The sequence below is a fragment of the Lissotriton helveticus genome, chromosome 1_2, assembly GCF_964261635.1.
Source record: "Lissotriton helveticus chromosome 1_2, aLisHel1.1, whole genome shotgun sequence".
NCBI classification, from domain to species: Eukaryota; Metazoa; Chordata; class Amphibia; order Caudata; family Salamandridae; genus Lissotriton; species Lissotriton helveticus.
The window spans coordinates 285,942,136-285,963,274 of NC_136058.1; the positions used below are offsets into that span (position 1 = coordinate 285,942,136).

Consider the following 21,139-nt stretch of genomic DNA (forward strand, 5'->3'; position numbering starts at 1 on the left):
AGATTTATAATACGCTCCTGACTGTTGCTGTTGTTGAATGTACGGTTGATGGTCCGGCTGGGAAGATGTAGCGTACGAGGGGTATCTATACTGCTGAAATCCTCCCCTGTAGGATGGAATGCCCCTTCCTCGAGCTCCTCTAAGGGACACATTCCGATACTGGAGCATCCCTAGAGCTTTGCTGTGTCAGTTTCGTTGATATCTTGTAGCACATCGATGTGCTTTCCAAATACAGCCTCTACATCGAATGGAAGGTCTAGGGTCTTATTTTGGACACCTGGTCTAAATGAAGTAGCTCGGACCCATCCATGATGGCATAAAACTACTGCACCTCCCAGCAATCTGAAAGGTGTAGTTGAGATATCCATCGCACAATCTATTACTTCTGCAGAAACTTGCTCTCCCTCTTGCAGAATTTTCTTCACTACTGGTTTGCTCTTTTCTGAAAGCTGATCCATATGCGGAGCCATCTCACACCACATCTGTGGCATATCTGCCCAATATGGTAAAGGCATTAGCTACTCTGACCAACAGAGCAGACTGACGAAAGAACACCTTACTTACCTTCGGTAACGCTTTTTCTGGTGGATACAGTATCTGCCTGTGGATTCCTCACCTTTGGAATATCCCCTGCGCCAGCAGCATTCGGAAATTCTTTGTAGCTCTCCACGCCGATGAGGACAACGTCACAGAAGCCTGGCTCCGCTCGCAACTCAGCATAAAACTGCTGCACCTCCCAGCAATCTGAAAGGTGTAGTTGCAATATCCATCGCACAATCTATTACTTCTGCAGTTCCTCCCTTTTTTCAGTGCCTTCGAGGCAAACATGTACAGTGTACACAGTATTCAAACCAACACATAGTGTAAAAAACAATACAGCAAATCACTTCCATTGAAAGCAAAAGTAGACAATATCAACATTGTAGGTATACAAGGGTGGACAATGGGGAGGCGGGTGGGCCAGTGAGGAATCCACAGGCAGATATTGTATCCACCAGAAAAAGCGTTACCAAAGGTAAGTAACGTGTTCTTCTGATGGATACATCTGCCAGTGGATTACTCACCTTGTGAATTGAATCCCACAGCAGTCCCCACTACCAGAGGGTGTCCACCCTTTTATGACAGAAAATCTTGAAGGAAAGAACGCGCAAAGTGACCGTCCCTCCTCACTTCTGAATCTAAGCAGTAATGCTTTGCAAAAGTGTGGAGGGAGGCCTAAGTTGCCGCTCTACAAATGTCCTCTACAGGAACACCCTTAGACACGGCAGATGTTGAAGATTTCGCTCTAGTAGAATGAGCTCTTATAACTTCTGGAGGTTCCTTACCGGCCAAAGAGTAACAGATCTTGATACACAAGATATTCCATCTGGAAAGGGTACGCTTGTGCACCGCTCTGCCTTTCCTGCAGCTAGCAAAGCTCACGAAGAGCTAGTCATCCACACGAAAGTCTTTAGTCCTATTGATGTAAAAACTCACCACCCTCTTAGGGTCCAAGCGGTGAAACCGCTCCTCCTTGGAAGGATGAGGGGGAGGATAGAAGGTAGGAAGGGTAATAGACTGCCCCAGATGGAAGGGAGTAACCACCTTAGGCAGAAAAGCAGCCGTGGTCCTGAGAACCATTCTATCAGCATGAATGGTCAAGAACGGGGGTTTCGAACTCAGAGCTTGAAGCTCACTTACCCTCCTTGCCAAGGTAATGGCAACCAGAAATACGGTTTTAAAAGACAACAGTCTCAAGGGACTGCAGAATTACGGGCAGTAAGCATTCTCGTGAGTGGCAAACAGGTCTTCCTGAGGAGTTCCCCACGTCCGAAAGACGTGACAAACCACCTCCGGATGAAGCCTCAACTCGTGGTCGGCAGAGAACTGCCGACAGACTGTCTGCACGTACGTTCAGAACTCCGGCAAGATATGCCATCAGACAAATCTGATGGTCCTGAACCCAGGACCGGAGACGCAGAGCCTCTTTGCAGACAATGCGACCCTACTCCCCCCTGCTTGTTGACATACCACATCGTGGTAGTGTTGTCCGTAAGGACTTGAACCGACTGACCTTGAAGGGAAGGGAGGAAGGCCTTGAGCGCCAAACGTATTGCCCGCAACTACAGAAGGTTGACGTGAAGCAACCTTTCCTCTGGAGACCAAAGACCCTTGAACTCCAGATCCCCCAGATGCAACCCCACCCTAAAGTGGATGCATCCGTTATCACTGTGGCCACTGATGGAGGTAGATGGAAGGGCTTTCCTTGAGAGAGATTGGCCTCCACGCTCCACCAAGACAGAACCGCTGCAGCTTCTCTGGAGATCCTCACAGACTCCCTGAGATCTCCGTTGTGCTGATACCACTGCCTGTGGAGGCACAACTGGAGCACCCTCATGTGCCAGCGTGCATGATTGACCAACAGAATGCAGGAAGCAAACAGACCGAGCAGGCGACGGACCTTCAGGACTGGAACGACCGCTCCTTTGAAAAACAAGGGAATAATTTCCTGAATGTCGAGAATCCTTTGTGGAGGTGGGAATGCTCGACACACAGTAGTGTCTAGTACTGCCGCTATTAACAGGTTGCGCTGAGAAGGAACTAGGTGAGACTAGGGCACGTTTATCGAGAAACCCAATTTGTACAACAGCGGAGTTGTTAACTGCAGATGATGAAGCACACTTCTCTGGCGACTCCGCTTTGATCAGCCAGTCGTCCAGATAGGGGAAAACTGGAATCCCCGACCTCCTGAGATGGGTTGCCACCACTGCCATCACCTTGGTGAAGACTCGAGGTGCAGTAGTAAGTCCAAACAGGAGTACCGCAAACTGATAATGTTGCGACCCTAACGTAAAACGGAGATACTTCCTGTGCGACTTCAGGATCTGGATATGAAAATACGCGTCCTGCAAGTCGATCAACATCATCCAGTCTTCCTGCTGCTGCGCTTGAAGAACCTGCACAAGAGTGAGCATCTTGAACGTCTCTTGCTTCAGAAAAAGGTTCAAGATCCTGAGATCAAGGATTGGACATAGTCTGTCATCCTTCTTGGGTATCAGGAAATACCGGGAGTAGCATGCCTGACCCCTTTCCCGCTCTGGCACCACCTCCATCGCACCTTTTTTCAGTAAAGCTAGGACTTCCTCCTGCAGGAGAAGGTGGTACTCCGAGCAAGTCCCTTGGCAAGGAGGGTAATTTGGAGGGAATTCCCGAAAGGGAAGAGCATACCCATTCTCCACAAGATTGAGAACCCAAAAGGTGTGGTGTGACCAGATTCCCAATCTTGCAGAAAATGATTCCCAATCTTGAAGAAAATGAGTAAGCAGGACCAACATGATCCAGAATGGTGGATCTAGGGCTGCTTTGCTGTGGTAAGAGGAGGGGAGGTAGAGGAGGAGGAGGGTTGACAACCTCATGGACGACCTCTATTCTTGGCCCTGTAGGACTTGTAGAAGGTGTTTTGCTGCTGCTGTGGAGGCGGTCTGTAGGTCCGAAAGGACGACCTCTCAAAACCTCTGTACCTCTTGAACGAGGAACCTCTAGAGAGTCTCAAGACCCAGAGACTTGGCTGTTGCTTTACTGTCTTTAAACCTTTCTAAAGCTGCATCTGCTTTTTTACCAAAAAATCCAGAACTATCAAAAGGGAGGTCCAAAAGCGTTGCCTGTACATCTGGGGAGAACTCTGATGAGTTAAGCCATGCACTTCCTGTAGCCACAGAAGATCCCATGATCCTGGCGACAGAGTCAGCAGTGTCTAAACCGCTTTGAATGACCTGACTAGCAGCAGCTTGAGTGTCTTGTAAAACCTTATTAAAATGTTGTCTGTCTTCCCCAGACAATTTAGGGGCAAGTTGTTTCGCAGAGTCCATTAGAGCATGGATATAGCGACCCAAAAGACAGGTGGCATTAGTGGACTATAGGGCCATGCTTGCTGAGGAAAACACATTTTAGCAGACTGGTCAAGTTTCTTCGACTCCCCATCACCTTGAACTTGTGGAAAGGCACCAGAAGATCTTTTTGAACAGGCAGCTTGGACCACTAGGCTCTCAGGAGAAGGATGGGATGTTAAAGTCCGGATCCCCTGGAGCCACCCTGCATCTCCTGGCAATAGATTTGGAAACAGCCGGAGCAGAAAAGGGCTTACGCCAAACCTCCATTACAGGCTCAGTGATTGCCTCATTGAATGGCAGTAGAGGCTCTATTATAGATGAAGGTGAATGAAGAACTTCTGTCAAAATGTTTGATTTAAATTCAGCTGTGGGGAGTTGAAGATCTAAAAGTTCTGCTGCCTTTTTTATTACTGCGTGGTAGGGATCCACATCCTTTGAAGAAGCATCAGATGTAGGCGAAAGTTCCCATTCTGGAGACACATCAAGGCCACTTGCCTCTCAACTCTCCAAAACAGTCATCCGATTCTTGAATCTCACCCTTTTCCATTTCTTCCAAACGAAACCTCTGCTCCTCTAGAACCGTCTGAGCTTCTTTCCTAGATCTCATTCTGGTCACCGGAGTCGGTGGAGCCAAGCAGGACTCAGATGGATCCGGAACCGGCGTCGTACACGGATCCGGAGGCACAGCCTGCGCCAACTGAGGTCGAGCTGAGGACCCCAGAGAAGAGGGAAACTGCGATGTCCTCAGTGCCGGGAAATGCCAAGACTGTGCCGCCAGAAGTGGCATGAAGGGGGCCTGGGCGTAGGCCTGAGGAACCCCCAGATTAAACGCTAATGGACCCATGGGACCCGAAGGTGCTCCAGAGGGGTACATAGCCCTGTGGAAGACTCCATACATAGCATTAAGGTAATGCGAAGGATCTTGACGCGGGCCAGGGAAAGATGGATAGGCCCCCAGGACAGACTCCGGTGTAGGTATTACCGTGTTCGAACCAGACTGTACAGACGGCGGAGCCAATTGAGTCAACTGCTCATCCGGCACAGGAACCTCTTCCACTGGAGCCAGAGAATGTTCCAAAGTCAGTGAATGAACCGGTGTCGGAGACAGAGCTGGAGAATCCGATCTGATTCGAGGGAGAAGGCAACACGAAGTCCTTACGGCGTCGACGAGCTGGAGAGTTCGACGTCGGCACCGTATCTCTTTCTGAATGGTGTCTTGAAGAATGCCTCTTATGCTTCTTGGGTCTAGAAGCATGCCTGAAGTAGACTGCGAGCCCGACCTCGACCTGGAACGAGATCTCGACCTTCTTCTACCTCTTTGCTCCTTCCTCATCTTCACCATGAAAAGTTAGGCTACTCTTTCTTTTAACGCCTTTAGATTCATTTTTCTACAGCAGGCGCATCCCTCGACGTCGTGATCCGACGATAGGCACCAGACAATCTTCATGTGAATCTGTAATAGACATGTGTCCTCCGCACTCCCTACAGGGCTTGAACCCGGACTTCCGACGACATCCTTGAAAAGGAACAAGAAGAACAGAAATACAAGCAGAAACAAAGTAGCAAGTGAAACCACAGAGTCCAAGAAAAAACGTTCGCGTCGACGGAGCAGAAAAAAGCGAATGGATGTCATCACGCAACGAGGCTCTTATGGCACCAGTGACGTCAGCGGAGTCGCGAGCTGAGCCAAGCTTCTGTGACATCGTCCTCGTGGAGTTACAAAAAATGTGCGAATGCTGCTGGTGCAGGGGATATTCACAAGGTGAGGAATCCACTGGCAGATGTATCCATCAGAAAACATTTACCAGCGTTATCTATTTCGCGGAGCTGCCTGAGAAATAATTGAATCCAGTTCGGGATGGCCCACCAAACAGGCTGGGGCATTCTCTGGGGCCTTGTATTTCTTCTCCAACCTGGATAGTACTGGAGTCACTGTTTCCATGACCTTGAGTCCTTCCTCCCATACATGACCTATAATCAGAATAGCCCTTATTTATTTCCTTTAAGGCTCTTCAAAATAATAAGAAACAGTCCGTTTAGGTAGCCAGCATAGGCAGATCAAATCTTTTTGCAGCGCTCTAACAAGTTATGAAAACAACCAATATCCACTGGTGGGGAGTAAACAGGCACCTGGAGAAGGAGAAGGCAGGGCAATGAGGTAGTCGTCCCATTCTCCATTTGGATCTCTAAGCTCTCCTTCCTGATCATCATCCATAGTACCCAGATCTTGAGGGATTGATGGAGGTGATCTCTGTAAGGGTTCCGCTAGCACAGCTTGAAACTTCTTTGGATTAGACTGGATAGAGCGTGGACGAAGAACTACTGATGGTATTTCCGGAGGTACAGAAGTTGGTGGAAATCTCTTCCTGCAGTCAGCCAACATGAACTGTAGGTCCGCTAATAATGAAAACAGCATGCAAACTACCTCCTCCTGATAATCCTGATGGTATTGTTCCGGAGGAATATATAGCCTTGATATATACTGTATTCTTCCTCAAAATCATCCTCCTGACACTTAACGTGCAGCTGGGACGGGCTACTCGCATCGCCATATGGCCCATCCTCATCTTCCTCAGCATCCTGCTCTTCCAACAGGTGAGATGGCAAAGAGGTGTAACCTTGCTAGGTGACGTAATTTCAGGTGTAATTCTCCTTGTTCTAGTCTTCTCTTTTCTGTCTGGTGTTTTTTTTGGTCATCCTGTCGTCAAAGCTGCAGCCGTCGGTGAGTTGGAAACCATAGTCAATGGCCTAACCGCCAAAGTAGTTGTTACCGTCGTTGTCTACCCTGCCATCGACGATACAGATACCATAGTCGACGGTGACAAAACCTTTGTTGACGGAGACCCCAAGTCCGCCATCGACACCAATGCTTTCTTTGGCAACAGGCGAACTTCAATCTTCGTCGAGGACAGAAGTGGTTTCTTACTCGATGGTACCACAGATGTAGATTTAGTCTACATTTTTACTTCAGGAGGCACTGGGACTCCCATCTCGAAGACAGGGAATGATTCAAGCATGTGAATCTATGAAAGTTCCAATACTGGAGTAAGGGGTGTTATCCCTGTGGTACTGAAATTCTGCACCCGTGTCATAAGAATCGCCGTATCATGACGATTTTGGTAACATCAGACCGAAAATGACAAGTGTAAGGTGTATGAGTATTTGTCATATTTGAGTGGCGAGATCACCATGAAATCAGGGATTCCGTTCTGAACCCTCGGATTCCATTTGGTTGCCCTCACATAGGCCGATGACTAAGGCCGAACGAGTCTTAGGAACACGTACACTTTCTGTTGACTTGTGTGACCTGGGCAAGCTGACTCCACTGCCCAAAGCCAAACCTGTTCGGCCAGTTCCTTTGCTAGTGGCCGATCGAGATTAGGAATCAAGCCACAACATGCCATAAACCCTGTATTGCGCACAACTATGTCTAATCTTACTCACACCTGTCTCTGTTCCTTTCTTTATGGCCTGCTTTACGATGAGGAGGTGCCCAAGTTTATTAGGGGTCCGTCCGATTATCTGATGAAGTGTTGGGCCTTGCCGGGTAATTGATTGTGGGCTGGACAAACTGAAATATGGGCTTGTCATCATGACTCTACTTTTTCTTTGTCGTGAAAATTTGTGAATGGTCAACTGTAAATAAGGAATGTTTGCCTGAAGCATAATATTTGGTATAAAAGGGATGACTAACTTTGTAAAGTTGAGCAGTCTCCTGAGAACATACACAGTGTTGTACTTCTAGGAACTCTGTTACTGGTTGCAGCCAATATATTTGATCTTTGACGTCACCAAGAAGTCTCTGCGTTTCTGTCGTCTTAGACAGGAGAATCCAAAGTCTTTGGGTGTGTCCCCTGGCACCGCTGGGTTCTAAATAACCCGGTACTTCATTTGGCACCCAACGTGGGGCGATTTCAGAGGTACCGGTCCAAGCCAGAGGTTCGTGAGGAGCTTCGTGTGAAAATTCTGGAGGAAGGCCAACCACTTCATCGACCCCTGTATGTCGTCGTGTTCCGAAAGTCTTTGCTGCGAGGTTCCCCGCTTTCCAACGGCTACGAAGGACTGCTGCCCTGACTATCGCCCTGTCTTGGACCCTTTGATGATTTGTAGAGCGAGACGATAGAAGAGTCTTCTGGTGACGTCATCGATACCTCAGTTAAGTATGAGTGGAGCGTCTCCCAGTGCTTAGTTTTTGGGTATCCCCTCGGGATCTTTGATTTGGAACTTGCAAGTACCAAAGCCGAGGGACTCATGTATTCACGAGACTATCGTATTTGATAATCCTTTGAAGTTTGAAGCTAGACTAGTGAGCGAAGATGCCTGGTCTTAGCAGACTTGGAAATTTGTTTTGTTGTGGTCGAAATAGGGATTCCCGGTTGGAGGACTCGTGTCCGGTTCCTCCGATTGGAACTCCAACCTATGAACTCTATGTGAAGCATGGCGTGGGCCCCATCACATATAATGAAGTGTGGATCCAATACACGAGGAAGGACGGTGTCCTCAAATGGCCCCAATATGGTAGTTTTGACACGGAAATCTTAGATAATCTAGAGGTTAGACTTTTTAAGAAGAAAGCCCGGCCGGCGATGTTTGACTCTTTCCGCCTATGGTGAAAGGAAGCCAAACAGAAAAATTAAATTAGCAAAGAGGAATAAAAGAGATAAGGGTATCTCGATAATGCAAGCGGCTATGTAGTATAAAGATGATGAAGAAGAACAAGCGAGTGAGCAGTTGCACAGGCAACGTAAAATGGCAATTGATAAATGCTATTCAGTTTTGCCGCCTCTCCAGCAGGATGCAGCAAAGGAACTTGAGAAAGATCCTTTAATGACGCATTTGTTGAGCTCGCCACCCCCTTATGCGCAGAGTGCTACAGCACCTCCGCAACCTTTAGTTGTGCAACCTCCGGTTGTTTTGCCTCAGGTTTTTCCACAACCGCCAGCTCCTCTTCAGTTGGCTCCCACTGCTATAGCGCAGCCTCCTCAAGGGCCGCCGACTTTGCTACCTACTCCGCTTATACTTCCGACGACTTTGCCTATTATATCAACTACTTCTTCCGATATTCCTCCTGATACTGCCTCTGCGTCTGCCTTGTCTCATCCGGTCTTTCCTCCTGTTCTTTTGTCGACTTCTCCTTCTGTTCGACAGAGAATGACTGACACTGTTACTAGTCTCTTGTCTCCTTTCTTTGGGTCATTAACTACGACCCCTGTTTCAGAGCGTAAACAGTTACGTAGCCAACTGCCGGATTCTAGAGAGAAGGGAGTGTTCGATCACTTGGCGCATAAATGGGTTCCTGATCCTGCAAGATATGAGTTAGAGTCTGTTTTGGATGTCTTCCGCCAATGGAAGGCACCGAAGCAAAGATATGTTTTTGATAAAATGTGTGTTTTTCTTTGTGAAGAATTGGAGGATAATGATTTGGAATCCAATCCGCCTGAGTTGTGTCGTGTACGGTTCGAGTTTGCGAAAGGCACGATTGTGAGTTCCGATGTTGAGAGAGCAGTTGCAACATTGTTGTCATTTAGGAGTAAGGCTATCTCTCGGTCGTTGTTTGAACCGGATCCCTCTGCTAGGAGAAAAGCGCGACAATATCAGATGAGAGAAGTTCCCCCAGTTTGGAAAGAAGGGGATCTAGCAGCTAATCCACCTGTTCAGCCTCATTTTCAGCGTGTTTGGGTACATGTTCCATGGAAACGTGCTGAAGTGTTGGCCCTTAAGCAGACTTTACCTGACCCCCGGAAAAATCCTGCAGGGTATTATAAGGAACTATCTCAGACTGCAGACTCATGTGTTATGAATCTAGCTGACAGACATGTTTGGAAATGTTGTTCCGCAGCCTTTGTGGGGATTGATTCGTCATACAGATCATGCGCAGGAGTTAGGTGATACCTGGGTTAATTTTGCTGCTGCAGATGGCCGACAAGTTGGTGGTGCTAAACCTGAGCCTTTAGTAGCAGAACTCCCTGGTAAGATCGTTACTTATATGAAGACTTTAATGCCTGCGATGCGTGTAAATTGGGATAAATTGTCTGCATGTAAGCAGAAGAAAGAGGAAATGGTGTCTGATTTCTTCACCAGGTTTGAAGAGACGTTTATCGACCACAGTGGTCAAGACATGAGTACAGAAGGTGGTCAACGGTTGTTCGTTGACAAGTTTGTACACAATTTGCTTCCTGAGTTGTGTAAGAAATTGAAAGATTCAGAGAGCTCGTAGGCAGTTTCCTCTTCAGCACAGATATTGGCTACTGCACAGTACTACAAAAATAGAGATAAGGACGAGAAAGATAGGGCAGACAAGAAAACTAAAGAATTGAAGACGAAGGTTCTTTTGCAGCAGGCGTATCCACCTCGTGGTGGCCAGCGTGATTATCAGCAACCTCAGCAGTTTCAGAGAAACTCGCAAAGGTTCGAGTTCTCTCAGCAACAGTTTCCTGTAGGCCCTAATCAGTGTGCATATTGCAAAGAAGAGGGTCATTTTAAAAGTAGCTGCCCTGTTTTGTTACAACGTATGAATGGTGTTTCTAGCGCAAGAGGTCAGGGTGCTCCACAAGCTCCTAGAAGTAGAGGACGTGGAGGTTTTCCCCAGAACACACGTCCCTTTCCTCCACAGAATTCAATGAATAATTTTGATCAGCAGAATAACGCGTCTGGTAGGACGACTCAGTACTATGCTGATGACTACTATGCAGAAGATGAGAATATGGAAGGTGATGATTGCTAGGACAGCCATAGACAAAGAGAGGGAGTTGTTTCCGTTCCAGTAGATCAGAGTGGACCTTATGTTGAGGTGATTACATCAGGTGTGTCAGAGCCTTTTCTGTTGGATACTGGTGCTACAAAGAGTTCTATTATGCACTCTAAACTCCCTGGCGCACCTTTGTCTGGCGAAATGAATGTTTCAGTAGGTTTTTCTGGCGCCCCGGTTAGGAACCCGATTTCTAGTCCTATTTCTCTTTCTGTTGGACCTTGTGAATTCGAAGCACCCCTTATTCTGACGACGAGTTGTGGTGAGAACTTGTTAGGATTGGATCTGTTGAAAAGATTGTACGCGACATTGTATTGTTCTCCTTCGGGAGTACAGCTTACACTGGGTAAGAAAGTGGTCTCCTCAATGTATTTGTCGAAGGATAAACTTCCGGCAGAACTGTTTTCTCTTCCTGATTCTATTTGGGCTACTGGTCCTATTGATGTGGGTCTTTTGGAAATACCGCCATATGTTGTGACGTTAAAAGCAAACGGTAAAATGCCACGCATTCCACAATACAAGATCTCTAGTGAAGGTGAAAGGGCGTTGCTAGCGATCATTCATGACTTGATTGAAAAAGATGTAATTGAAGAAACAAGAGGTAACGTTTGCAAGAGCCCTGTTCTGCCTGTTCTGAAGCGAACTGACTCTTCTCAGCCACCTGTTTACAGGTTTGTGATTGATCTTAGGGAGGTGAATAAAATAGTTGTGCCACAGTTTCCAGTTGTTCCTGATATCACTGCCTTATTAACGATGATTCCAGCTTCCGCCACTTGGTTCTCGGCGATTGACCTGAAAAATGCCTTTTTCAGCATCCCGATTGCCGAGGAGAGTAGGGATATGTTCGGCTTCTGTTTAGGACGACGAAGCTTCCGGTTCAAACGCGCTCCCCAAGGTTATTGTGAAAGTCCATCAATATATAGTCAGGCTTTGAAGATACAGCTTGATACGATTGTTTTACCTGATGGTGCTGCTCTTATTCAGTACGTTGACGATTTACTAGTCGCTGCAGATACTGGGGAGATTTGTAAAGAAGCCACCTTGTCGTTGTTGAGTCATTTGTCGGATCTGCATCATAAAGTGTCCCTTTCTAAATTACAGTATTGTCGACAAGAAGTGACCTACTTAGGTCATCTCTTATCGAAGGAGGAAAGAAGATTGACCCCAGAACGAATTCAAGCGATTGCAAAATTGAGTGTGCCAATTACACAGAGAGAAGTGCGAGCTGTCTTGGGTATCACGTCATATTGCAGACAATGGATACCGAATTTTTCCTTGCTGGCCAAACCTTTGGTGGCATTGACCTGTAAAGATACGCCAAATCCCCTTCCGTGGTCTGAAGATTGTCAGAAAAGTTTTTCCGAATTGCGTGATGCATTGTGTTCGGCTCCTGTGTTGGGTACCCCCGACTACAGTAAGCCCTTTACACTGTATGTCCATGAGAAAGAAGGTTGTGCGTTGTCAGTGGTGACAGTCTTTTGGGGACAAGCAGCGTCCATGTGCGTATTTTTCGCCAACTTTGGATCCGGTGGCTAGAGCGTTGCCGAGTTGCTTGAGAGCGACGGCAGCAGCAGCTGTTTCTATTCGACAGTCTGCTGGTTTAGTGATGAATAATATGTTTATTGTAATGGTTCCACATACAGTGGACACTTTGTTAAACAGGACCAAGACACAGCACTTAACTAGTGCTCGATTGTCAGGTTATGAGTTAACACTTTTAGCGAGTCATGTGCACATAAAGAGATGCAACACGTTGAACCCAGCTACGTTGTTGCCGATTGTAGCAGAGACAGATGTTTCTGAACAGCATGATTGCTTTTTTAGGACAGAAGAAGAAACGAAAGGGAGAGTAGATCTTAAGGACACTCCTCTTGTGAAGTGTGATGGTACCTTATGGGTGGATGGTTCATGCTTCAAGCTTCCGAATGGGGATACGACTGCGGCATATGCTGTTACGACTTTACATACGATTGTTGAAGCTGCACGTATCCCACATAATTCAGCTCAAGCAGCCAAGTTGATTGCACTTACGAGAGCGTGTGTATTATCAAAAGGAATGAAAGTGACCATATATACTGACAGCCAGTATGCGTTTGGTGTGGCTCATAGTTTTGGACGATTGTGGAAAGAGCGTGGGTTTCTGACTTCACATGGAGCCAAGATACAGCATGGTCAGCTGGTGAATGAGCTTTTTGAGTCACTTACCTTGCCATTACAAGTTGCGATTGTGAAATGTAGTGCACACAAGAAGGTTACTGACGACTTTGGTCACGGTAATGCGTTTGCTGATGAAGTGGCGAAAGAAACAGCAAGAGATGTGATGAGTCGAATGTATGTGGCGGGCCCTGCAAGATGGATTGGTGACATTGGAATGTGTGAAGATACGATAGAGAGTGTGAAGTCTATTCAAGCTGAAGCTACAGAGAAAGAGTTGAGTGTGTGGGGAGAGAGCACGTGTAAATTGGATACAAATGGTTGTTGGGTTGAATTGTCAGAGCATCAGCGATGGTTGCTACCCGATGCGTATGTGCTTGCAGTGGTTACGATGGCGCATGGAATGGCTCATATCAGTGTGAAAGGGATCTGTAAGTTGTTGGCTCCAGTATGGCAAAATGCTGGAATTCTGAAGTGTGCAGAGAATGTGGTCAAGAATTGTATGGGTTGTCTGAAATACAACCCTGGTAGGGGTACTCCAACTCCAGCTGGTCATTTTGTGCCTCCAACGCATCCGTTCGAGGTTTTGCAGCTAGATTTCATCCACATGGAGAGGTGCAACAACTTGAAATACGTACTCGTTGTTTGTGCCTTTTCGAGATGGGTAGAAGCATATCCCCTCAAAGATAACACTGCCATGTCCACAGCTAAAGCCCTTGTCAAAGAATTCTTCCCCAGATTTGGTTTGCCGAGAATTGTCTGGAGTGATAATGGGAGCGAATTTGTAGGTCGAGTGATGAAGAGAGTATGTGAAGGGCTAGGAATCCGCCAAAAGTTTCACGTTGCAAATCACCCCAATCAGCTGGACTAGTAGAGTGCTATAATGGCACGTTAAAACTGAAATTGGCCAAGATACAAGCGAGCTCTGGTCTAAAATGGCCTGATGCTTTGCCCCTAGCACTTCTATCGACAAGAATGACTGTGCATTCACGAGTGGGACTTAGTCCGTATGAGATTGTGTTCGGTCGCCCGGCCAACATATGGGGAGTGCTGAGGCCAACGAAATCCCGCGAGATTGAACACCCTGTACTACTCGATTACTTGTATGATTTGACGGCTAAATTGCGTGTTTTACACCAACAGGTTCACGATACACTGCCTCGGGCATCTGAAGATCCAAGACACGTCATCGATCCTGGTTCATGGGTTTTAGTCAAAAACTTTCAGCGGACAAAGAATGATCAGCCCCGCTGGAACGGCCCATATTTAGTCCTGTTATCAACGAGATCTGCAGTGCGAGTGCAAGGAAAGAAGAACTGGATCCACGGCGTACACTGTAAGAGGGTCCCTTTGCCTCTGCCGTACGACCGGTGGGTCCAGGAGGGTATTGCAGATTCTGAAACGGAGACTGTGCCTCGTTTTCTGCCTTTTAGCGATGCACGTTTAATTGGAACAAATTCTGAGCGTGAAAGCGACGATCTTCTGCAAAAAGCGTGCCATCTGCAGTTCGATTGGATACTACTGAGCCTGACCTGTTTTGAGATGAGACATTACCAGGAAAAAGCCGTTATAATCTGAGGCCGAGAACTATGGACAAATAAATAAAAATTCCTTTTTCTTTGATATTTTTGAAAGTGCAGCTCTCTCATCTGAGAAACTTTTTTTTTATTTTTGTTTTTCGAACCACCATCCGGGTTCAGCAGTAGGGTCGCGGCGTCAAGTCTTTGGAGTGCAAGCCGAAGACACAAGGTCGACGGTTCTGGTTGGTCCTTGGGAGTTCCCTGGGCTGACAGGCGCATTCCTTAGCACGGAACACCCTACCTCCGCGAGCAGCAAGGTTAGAGGATGGAGTTTTTCGAGATGGAGAGACCTGCCAAAGAGATAACTTTAGAGCCAAAATGTGTACAATGATGACTAGAAAACGTTTTCTGATACTATGCATTTTCATGTTGTTTAGCGTAATGATGTTCTTAATAGGATATGTTTTATTCTCTTTTCGAGTGATGTTTTTACCCACTGCACAGCCTATGCCTTCTACTGTTTCCTCACATTCTTTTCACCCTCTACCTGAACATGAGTCCGTTAGAAGATTTATCAATAACTCCTTCGTTCAGCTTCTGCACCAACACCAATTAGTAGTGAACACAACTAACTGTTGGGTGTGTGGTCTTATGCCTCATACTACTGATAAAAGGTATTCCCTACCTGGTCCTGCCATTCAGCTACAATGGTTCTGTATGGGCATACAGAACGATGTTCATCTATGCTCGTGAAGTCCATCCCCTACGTTCTGTATAAGATAGTCCAAAGAGTAGTGCTCTAGTTAAGGTCATAGTAGATATGAATAGAGGAACTACTTCCTATGAGACTATTCCGAGAGATGAGACACTGGCATACATTGGATGGAATGTAACCAGATATGGAGTTAGTCTGAGTGAGAACCAGCGTGCAAAAAGATCCTCCCCGATTTGGGTTGTACCCCATCAGGGTCACTACTGTCTGCAGGGTAATGGCAAGAATCCAAGAGCTCAGCTAGGGAAGAGTATCTGCAAAGAGACATGTCTTTGCGTCCCAGACTTCCCCATCGTTCTTAGCAGCTAAGGGTACCTATTTCATCTGCTACGATAGAGCATACACATGGTTGCCCCCTGATTTCTCTGGCACATGTTTTGTCTCGTTCCTGTTGCCTCCCACCTACACAGCTGTGGCAGATTACCACAAGACAAGGGTAGTTAGAGGTGTCTTCACTGAGGAATATACTGCAGGACAAGAATTAGGAGATTTCTTGAAGGGTTTTCTACCGTTTTGGGGACCTATGGTTAACAGCAGGAACATACGACAATTGACGAGGGTGGTCGAGTCTACCGTAGTTGAAACTGCCGTGCCCTTAGTAACTTGACTACTGAGCTCCAGTCGGATCGTCTTATGACACTACAGAACAGAGTTGCATTAGATGTCATACTTGCAGACCGAGGTGGGGTATGTAAAGTGATCCAATCAAGTTGCTGTGTTTTCATTCCAGATAATGCTCCGACAGTGTACCAGGCCATTTCCAAACTGCATAAGATCTCCGACTCTATGCATGTGGATAAAGGAGATTGGTCGTTAATGGGGTGGTTCTGGGAACTGATATCCGCCTGGGGATGGAAGATTCTGATGGTCATTGGGATGATCTTGGCCATTCTTTTTCTGTTCTGTCTGTGCGTACAGTGTGCTCCTACTATATATGGCCTCTGTGCTACATCATGTATAAGGAAACCTATATCAAGAGACGAGCTAAGTAATAGGATGATGCTACAGCAACATCTCAATGATTTTATGAATATAGACCTAGACTCATTAGCGTGAGTGTAGGTTATTGCCTATGTAAGGGCAAAAGGAGGGTCTGTGGTACTGCAATTCTGCACCTGTGTCATAAGAATCTCCGTATCATGACGATTTTGGTAACATCAGACCGAAAATGACAAGTGTAAGGTGTACGAGTATTTTCGTCATATTTGAGTGGCGAGATCACCATGAAATCATGGATTCCGTTCAGAACCCTCGGAGTCCATTTTGTGTACGGCAGCCATTTTGTGGTTGCCCTCACATAGGCAGATGACTAAGGCCGAACGAGTCTTAGGAACATGTACACTTTCTGTTGACTTCTGTGTGACCTGGGCAAGCTGACTCCACTGCCCAAAGCCAAATCTGTTCGGCCAGTTCCTTTGCTAGTGGCCGATCGAGATTAGGAATCAAGCCACAACATGCCATAAACCCTGTATTGCGCACAACTATGTCTAATCTTACTCGCACCTGTCTCTGTTCCTTTCTTTATGGCCTGCTTTACGATGAGGAGGTGCCCAATTTTATTAGGGGTCCGTCCGATTATCTGATGAAGTGTTGGGCCTTGCCGGGTAATTGATTGTGGGCTGGACAAACTGAAATATGGGCTTGTCATCATGACTCTACTTTTTCTTTGTCGCGAAAATTTGTGAATGGTCAACTGTAAATAAGGAATGTTTGCCTGAAGCATAATATCTGGTAAAAGGGATGACTAGCTTTGTAAAGTTGAGCAGTCTCCTGAGAACATACACAGTGTTGTACTTCAAGGAACTCTGTTACTGGTTGCAGCCAATACATTTGATCTTTGACGTCACCAAGAAGTCTCTGCGTTTCTGTAGTCTGGGACGGGAGAATCCAAAGTCTTTGGGTGTGTCCCCTGGCACCGCTGGGTTCTAAATAACCCGGTACTTCATCCCGAAACTTGTCCTATCATGCTTGTTTCAGGTCCAGGGAAGACCTAGGATGGCAGTTCGGGCTGGACAGTTCCCATGGGGAACAGGGTCAAGGCTGATTTGCATTTGTCTGGTCTAAACTGGAATGGCGTGCAAATAAATCTATCTTTTCAACCCAGATCTGTGACTGGGAGGGGGGGTGAATGTTTGATTAATTCAGCATTCTGTTCATCTGTTCTTTTTGCATTTAACCTTCTGTGGACACACTGTTCAGATAAACTAAAGGGAGCAACCTCTGAATAAAGTCCTGGGGGTTTCACGATGGGCAAATCGAGTAATTCATAACCCTTTTACATTGCTTCTTCTCTCCGTGCAGTGTGTGACAAGGGTTTAAGCTAAAATGTTATGAAAGGATTGCACTAACAGGAAAGAGGCATTAGCCCACACACTTCAACCTACTCTGATATTGGCAGTGTTTTTTGCACTTGTGTAGTTTCCAGTGGCTCATATTTTTGTATGCGACATAAGTGCACTTCTTAATAGGTCTTTCCTAGATCTGGTCTTTTGTTTACTTTTTTTGTATTACAGTACCCCCCAAGTGACAAGGAAAAATACAAGTATTTCATTGCAATTATTGAATGATTTTCACATTTAATGAGTGTTGGAAAGTGTAAGATTGCAGGACAAACATATTGGGGATCATGGTCTTCATGAAAGCCACAGACCCCTTTTATGGACCTTTATAAGGCTCCAACATGTCAACGTATGTGGTGCAGGAGCCATAAACACATTCTGGCACAAAGTTATTTTTTCATCATCTTGCAGGCCCTCATGCAATGAAGAATACCTAGGAAGGAGCCAGAAACGTTTAACCTTTAACTTGGGTCCCACAACCCCTCCTTCCCAAAGAGAACTCCTGCAAAATGGGGAGCCCATTCACGAGTGTAAGCTTTTGATTCATGTTGGGGGGTTTAGGAAGCATGACACCAAGGTTGGTGTGCGAGGCCTTGCCTTACAGCTTATACCCTAGGGCATGGACACTTGTTTCCCCATTATCTGGGCAATACCCCCCATTTTTTGGATTAGGATATTAACTTTAATTACTGTATCCCCCCCCCATATTTCTTTGTGATTACAAGTTTAGACGGTACACATTACAATCATCTCAGTCTTGTTCCCTTGATCCTCCAGGTAGTTGGGGGTGCTGAGGGGGAACAGGATGAGTGCTTTGAAAGAGAAAAAATACCAGCTTTTGTGTCCTTATTAAACATTACTTCAGTTGTTCAAACAAGGTATACAGATGTAGACAATCTATTAAACTAGTAGGCTACTTTTGGGGCCATGACAGCTGAAGGAAGGGGTTGGGATATTGCTGCAGAGAAACTCTAAAAATAATATTGTATGTTACATAATTTTCTGCTGTTCTATTGTTGCTTCTATCTTGTTTATTTTTAACACTGCTATTCATATTATATGTGCACTAGGATAGGATTTTGATTTATGAACCTTGAAATTCTGCTCCTAGCTTCGCAGTGTGTTTTTTTCTCATTAAGAAAGAGGGTTTGGGTTCCACTAATTATTCCTGAGTGTCTCACAATAGACACTTAATTCATGTCATTCTCAGTGATTTGCAGTCCATTCGGATCTCAGTCTCATATTGGTACATTAATTCCTAGGTACCAGAGGGTCTAGGAAACCTTTTTACCGCCATGTCTGGATAGAGATCCAGAAAACGTCAGTTCTGTCCCATCAAAGAAATGCTTCAATTGTAGAAGTTGTGATAACATTATGTTCCAGAAAGCAGTACTATACCTATAAAAGAGGACTGACATGAAGTCATAACTAATTAGGCAGAGAATATCCTGATAAAATGTATGTTCACTCCACAACCCATTCCAAGGCCCAGTCTATCCTCATTCATGTCCATCATAGCTCACCTACAACAAGTGCAAAAATTAACAAAGACGGTCAGGTTTTTATGCAGTAAATCAAATTTTAGTACCAACGTACAAAGATTGTTTCCATTGTGGTTTTCTTGAGTCAGTTTGTTTTCATGGCTGTTGTGCCTTGTTAATTTGCACTGTGATCTGGTACATTCAAGCAATAGTTTTACTAAAAAACTTCAATATTAAGAAGATTGTGGACTTAACCCAGACTGCAGTACTGCCTTACCTAGTCCACTTATCTACAACTTTTATTTTTAACTCCAAGATAGATTTTGCTTCTTTTGCATGGACTGATTAACATTTTGTATACAAAACAAAGATTTGTAGGTTTCTTCTCAGAAATGAGACCTGAACGCTGGCTAGTTTATTAGGAACAATGCCATATTACTAACAAATCTAAATGAAGTTAATGTCCTTTTTAAAGGATTAGAAATTATTTTAAAGATCCATTCTTTAATGAACTTTAAATGAATGAAATACAGAATTTCCAAATCCAATTATGCTGCTTGCAACATTACTTCGGCAAGGTCTTCAGTGCTACATACCTCTGCAAACTGATATTCATTTACACTGACATCGGATTCCTCAGTATCTCCAGTCTCCATGTGATTCCCAGTCTCATTATTTCCTTCATTATTTCCTTCATCATGAGGGCTAAGCTCTTTTACTCTGAAAATGGGAAAAATATTTTTACTGTACCCACTGAGAATTAGATTAACTTTGTTACAGCAACTGAACCTTGCATCTCTGCTTGTACGCTTTTCTTAGCTTCCAATTAAAAAAAAATATTTTTTCTGATTAAAACAACCTGGCCCCTCACATCAATACATGGTCACTTAAGATGTAATGATCTGCATCAGCTACACTACAAGATTTTCACTGCCACACATGTAAACAGACTAGGATAGCAATGTCCTGTTCATTTTTAACTCCACATTTTTGGAAACCACCTCATTGATTTCAAATGAGTTTTTTCAAACTCAGAATGCCAGCCTCTGCAGGAGCCGGTTATATCTGTAAGGATTGGGGATTGCGGGTGGAAGGGGTTGGGCGAAGAGTCCAAATTGCACCTGCCAACAGGTGGAAGAGACATGGTTTTCAACACAGAAAAAACAGATTACTTACCTGTAACACATTCTCAAGCCTCTACCAGTCAACAAGGTGGGAACCACCTGTAGCCACGTACAAGAGCATTACAGAACAGTTTTAAGACAGATGAGCCAACAATCAATTTAGTACATCACACTCATAACAAATGACCCAGACGTCAACCAATGAGGTGGTAGCACTAAACTCTTCTAATCCCAGAGGCCACAGCTCAGATACCAAAGAACATGAATGTATGAAAACAGAAACCGCTTGCCTCGGAGGAGAGGTCCTTGATGAATAAGTGCTGCCTTGTAAATGTGATAGGTCTGGTTAGCCACCCTACAGATGCCTACCAATTGGACTCAAGCATACAGAATAGCCACTGCCACATCTAATATGAAGACTCTCCAGATTCTTTAAAAAAACAAACTATTGCTGGCTTTACTACGACAAAATGCAAGTGTAGCAGTAATGCACATGACAATACTTCATTTGAAAGGGTAACACCAATACTAGGGTGACAAAAATGGGAAAAAGTTGCGTGGTCACATAAAACAACTAGTTATAATTAAGTAGAATCAATGACATCTAGTAAAGTTCAAAGAATACCTGCTGTGTTTTTTTTCCCCTCCATTTTCGAACAATCCAAGGCCTGCTCAAGTGTCAGAAGGTGAGAGGGAGACGAAGCGGAGGGCACGAGGAGAGGTGGAGAAGATCTGTATACCATACCCTTCTTGGCCAATCCGGGGCGATCAATATAACTTACTCTGTCTTGGCGAATCTTCCTCAGAACCCGAGGAATCAAGGGTATGGGAGGAAACGCGTAAAGTAGTAAAGGACCCACACACCGCCAAAACCAACCTCCATGAGGAAATGATAGCTGTCGCCGACTGGATGAGGAGCAGCCGTCTGAAACTGAACTCTGACAAGGAGGTCCTCACCCTCGGACCCACCCCCTCAGCCTTGGACGACTCCTGGTGGCCGACCACACTGGGTAAAGCACCAACACCCACCGACCATGCACGCAACCTAGGATTCATCCTCGACTCCTCCCTCTCCATGTCTAAACAGGTCAACACCGTCTCCTCCTCCTGTTACAACATCCTCCGCATGCTC

General features: G+C 45.6%; 1 protein-coding gene across 2 annotated transcripts in view; it reads right to left on the minus strand.

The window, feature by feature from the left end:
* KIF2C (kinesin family member 2C) overlaps positions 1 to 21,139 on the minus strand; it is a 1,469,089-nt gene that overhangs the window by 210,301 nt on the left and 1,237,649 nt on the right. For both annotated transcript variants that reach the window (XM_078671750.1, XM_078671748.1), the window contains one exon: positions 19,480 to 19,603. In XM_078671750.1, coding sequence (XP_078527876.1) covers positions 19,480 to 19,603 — 124 coding nt within the window. The remainder of the gene's footprint in view (positions 1 to 19,479; positions 19,604 to 21,139) is intronic.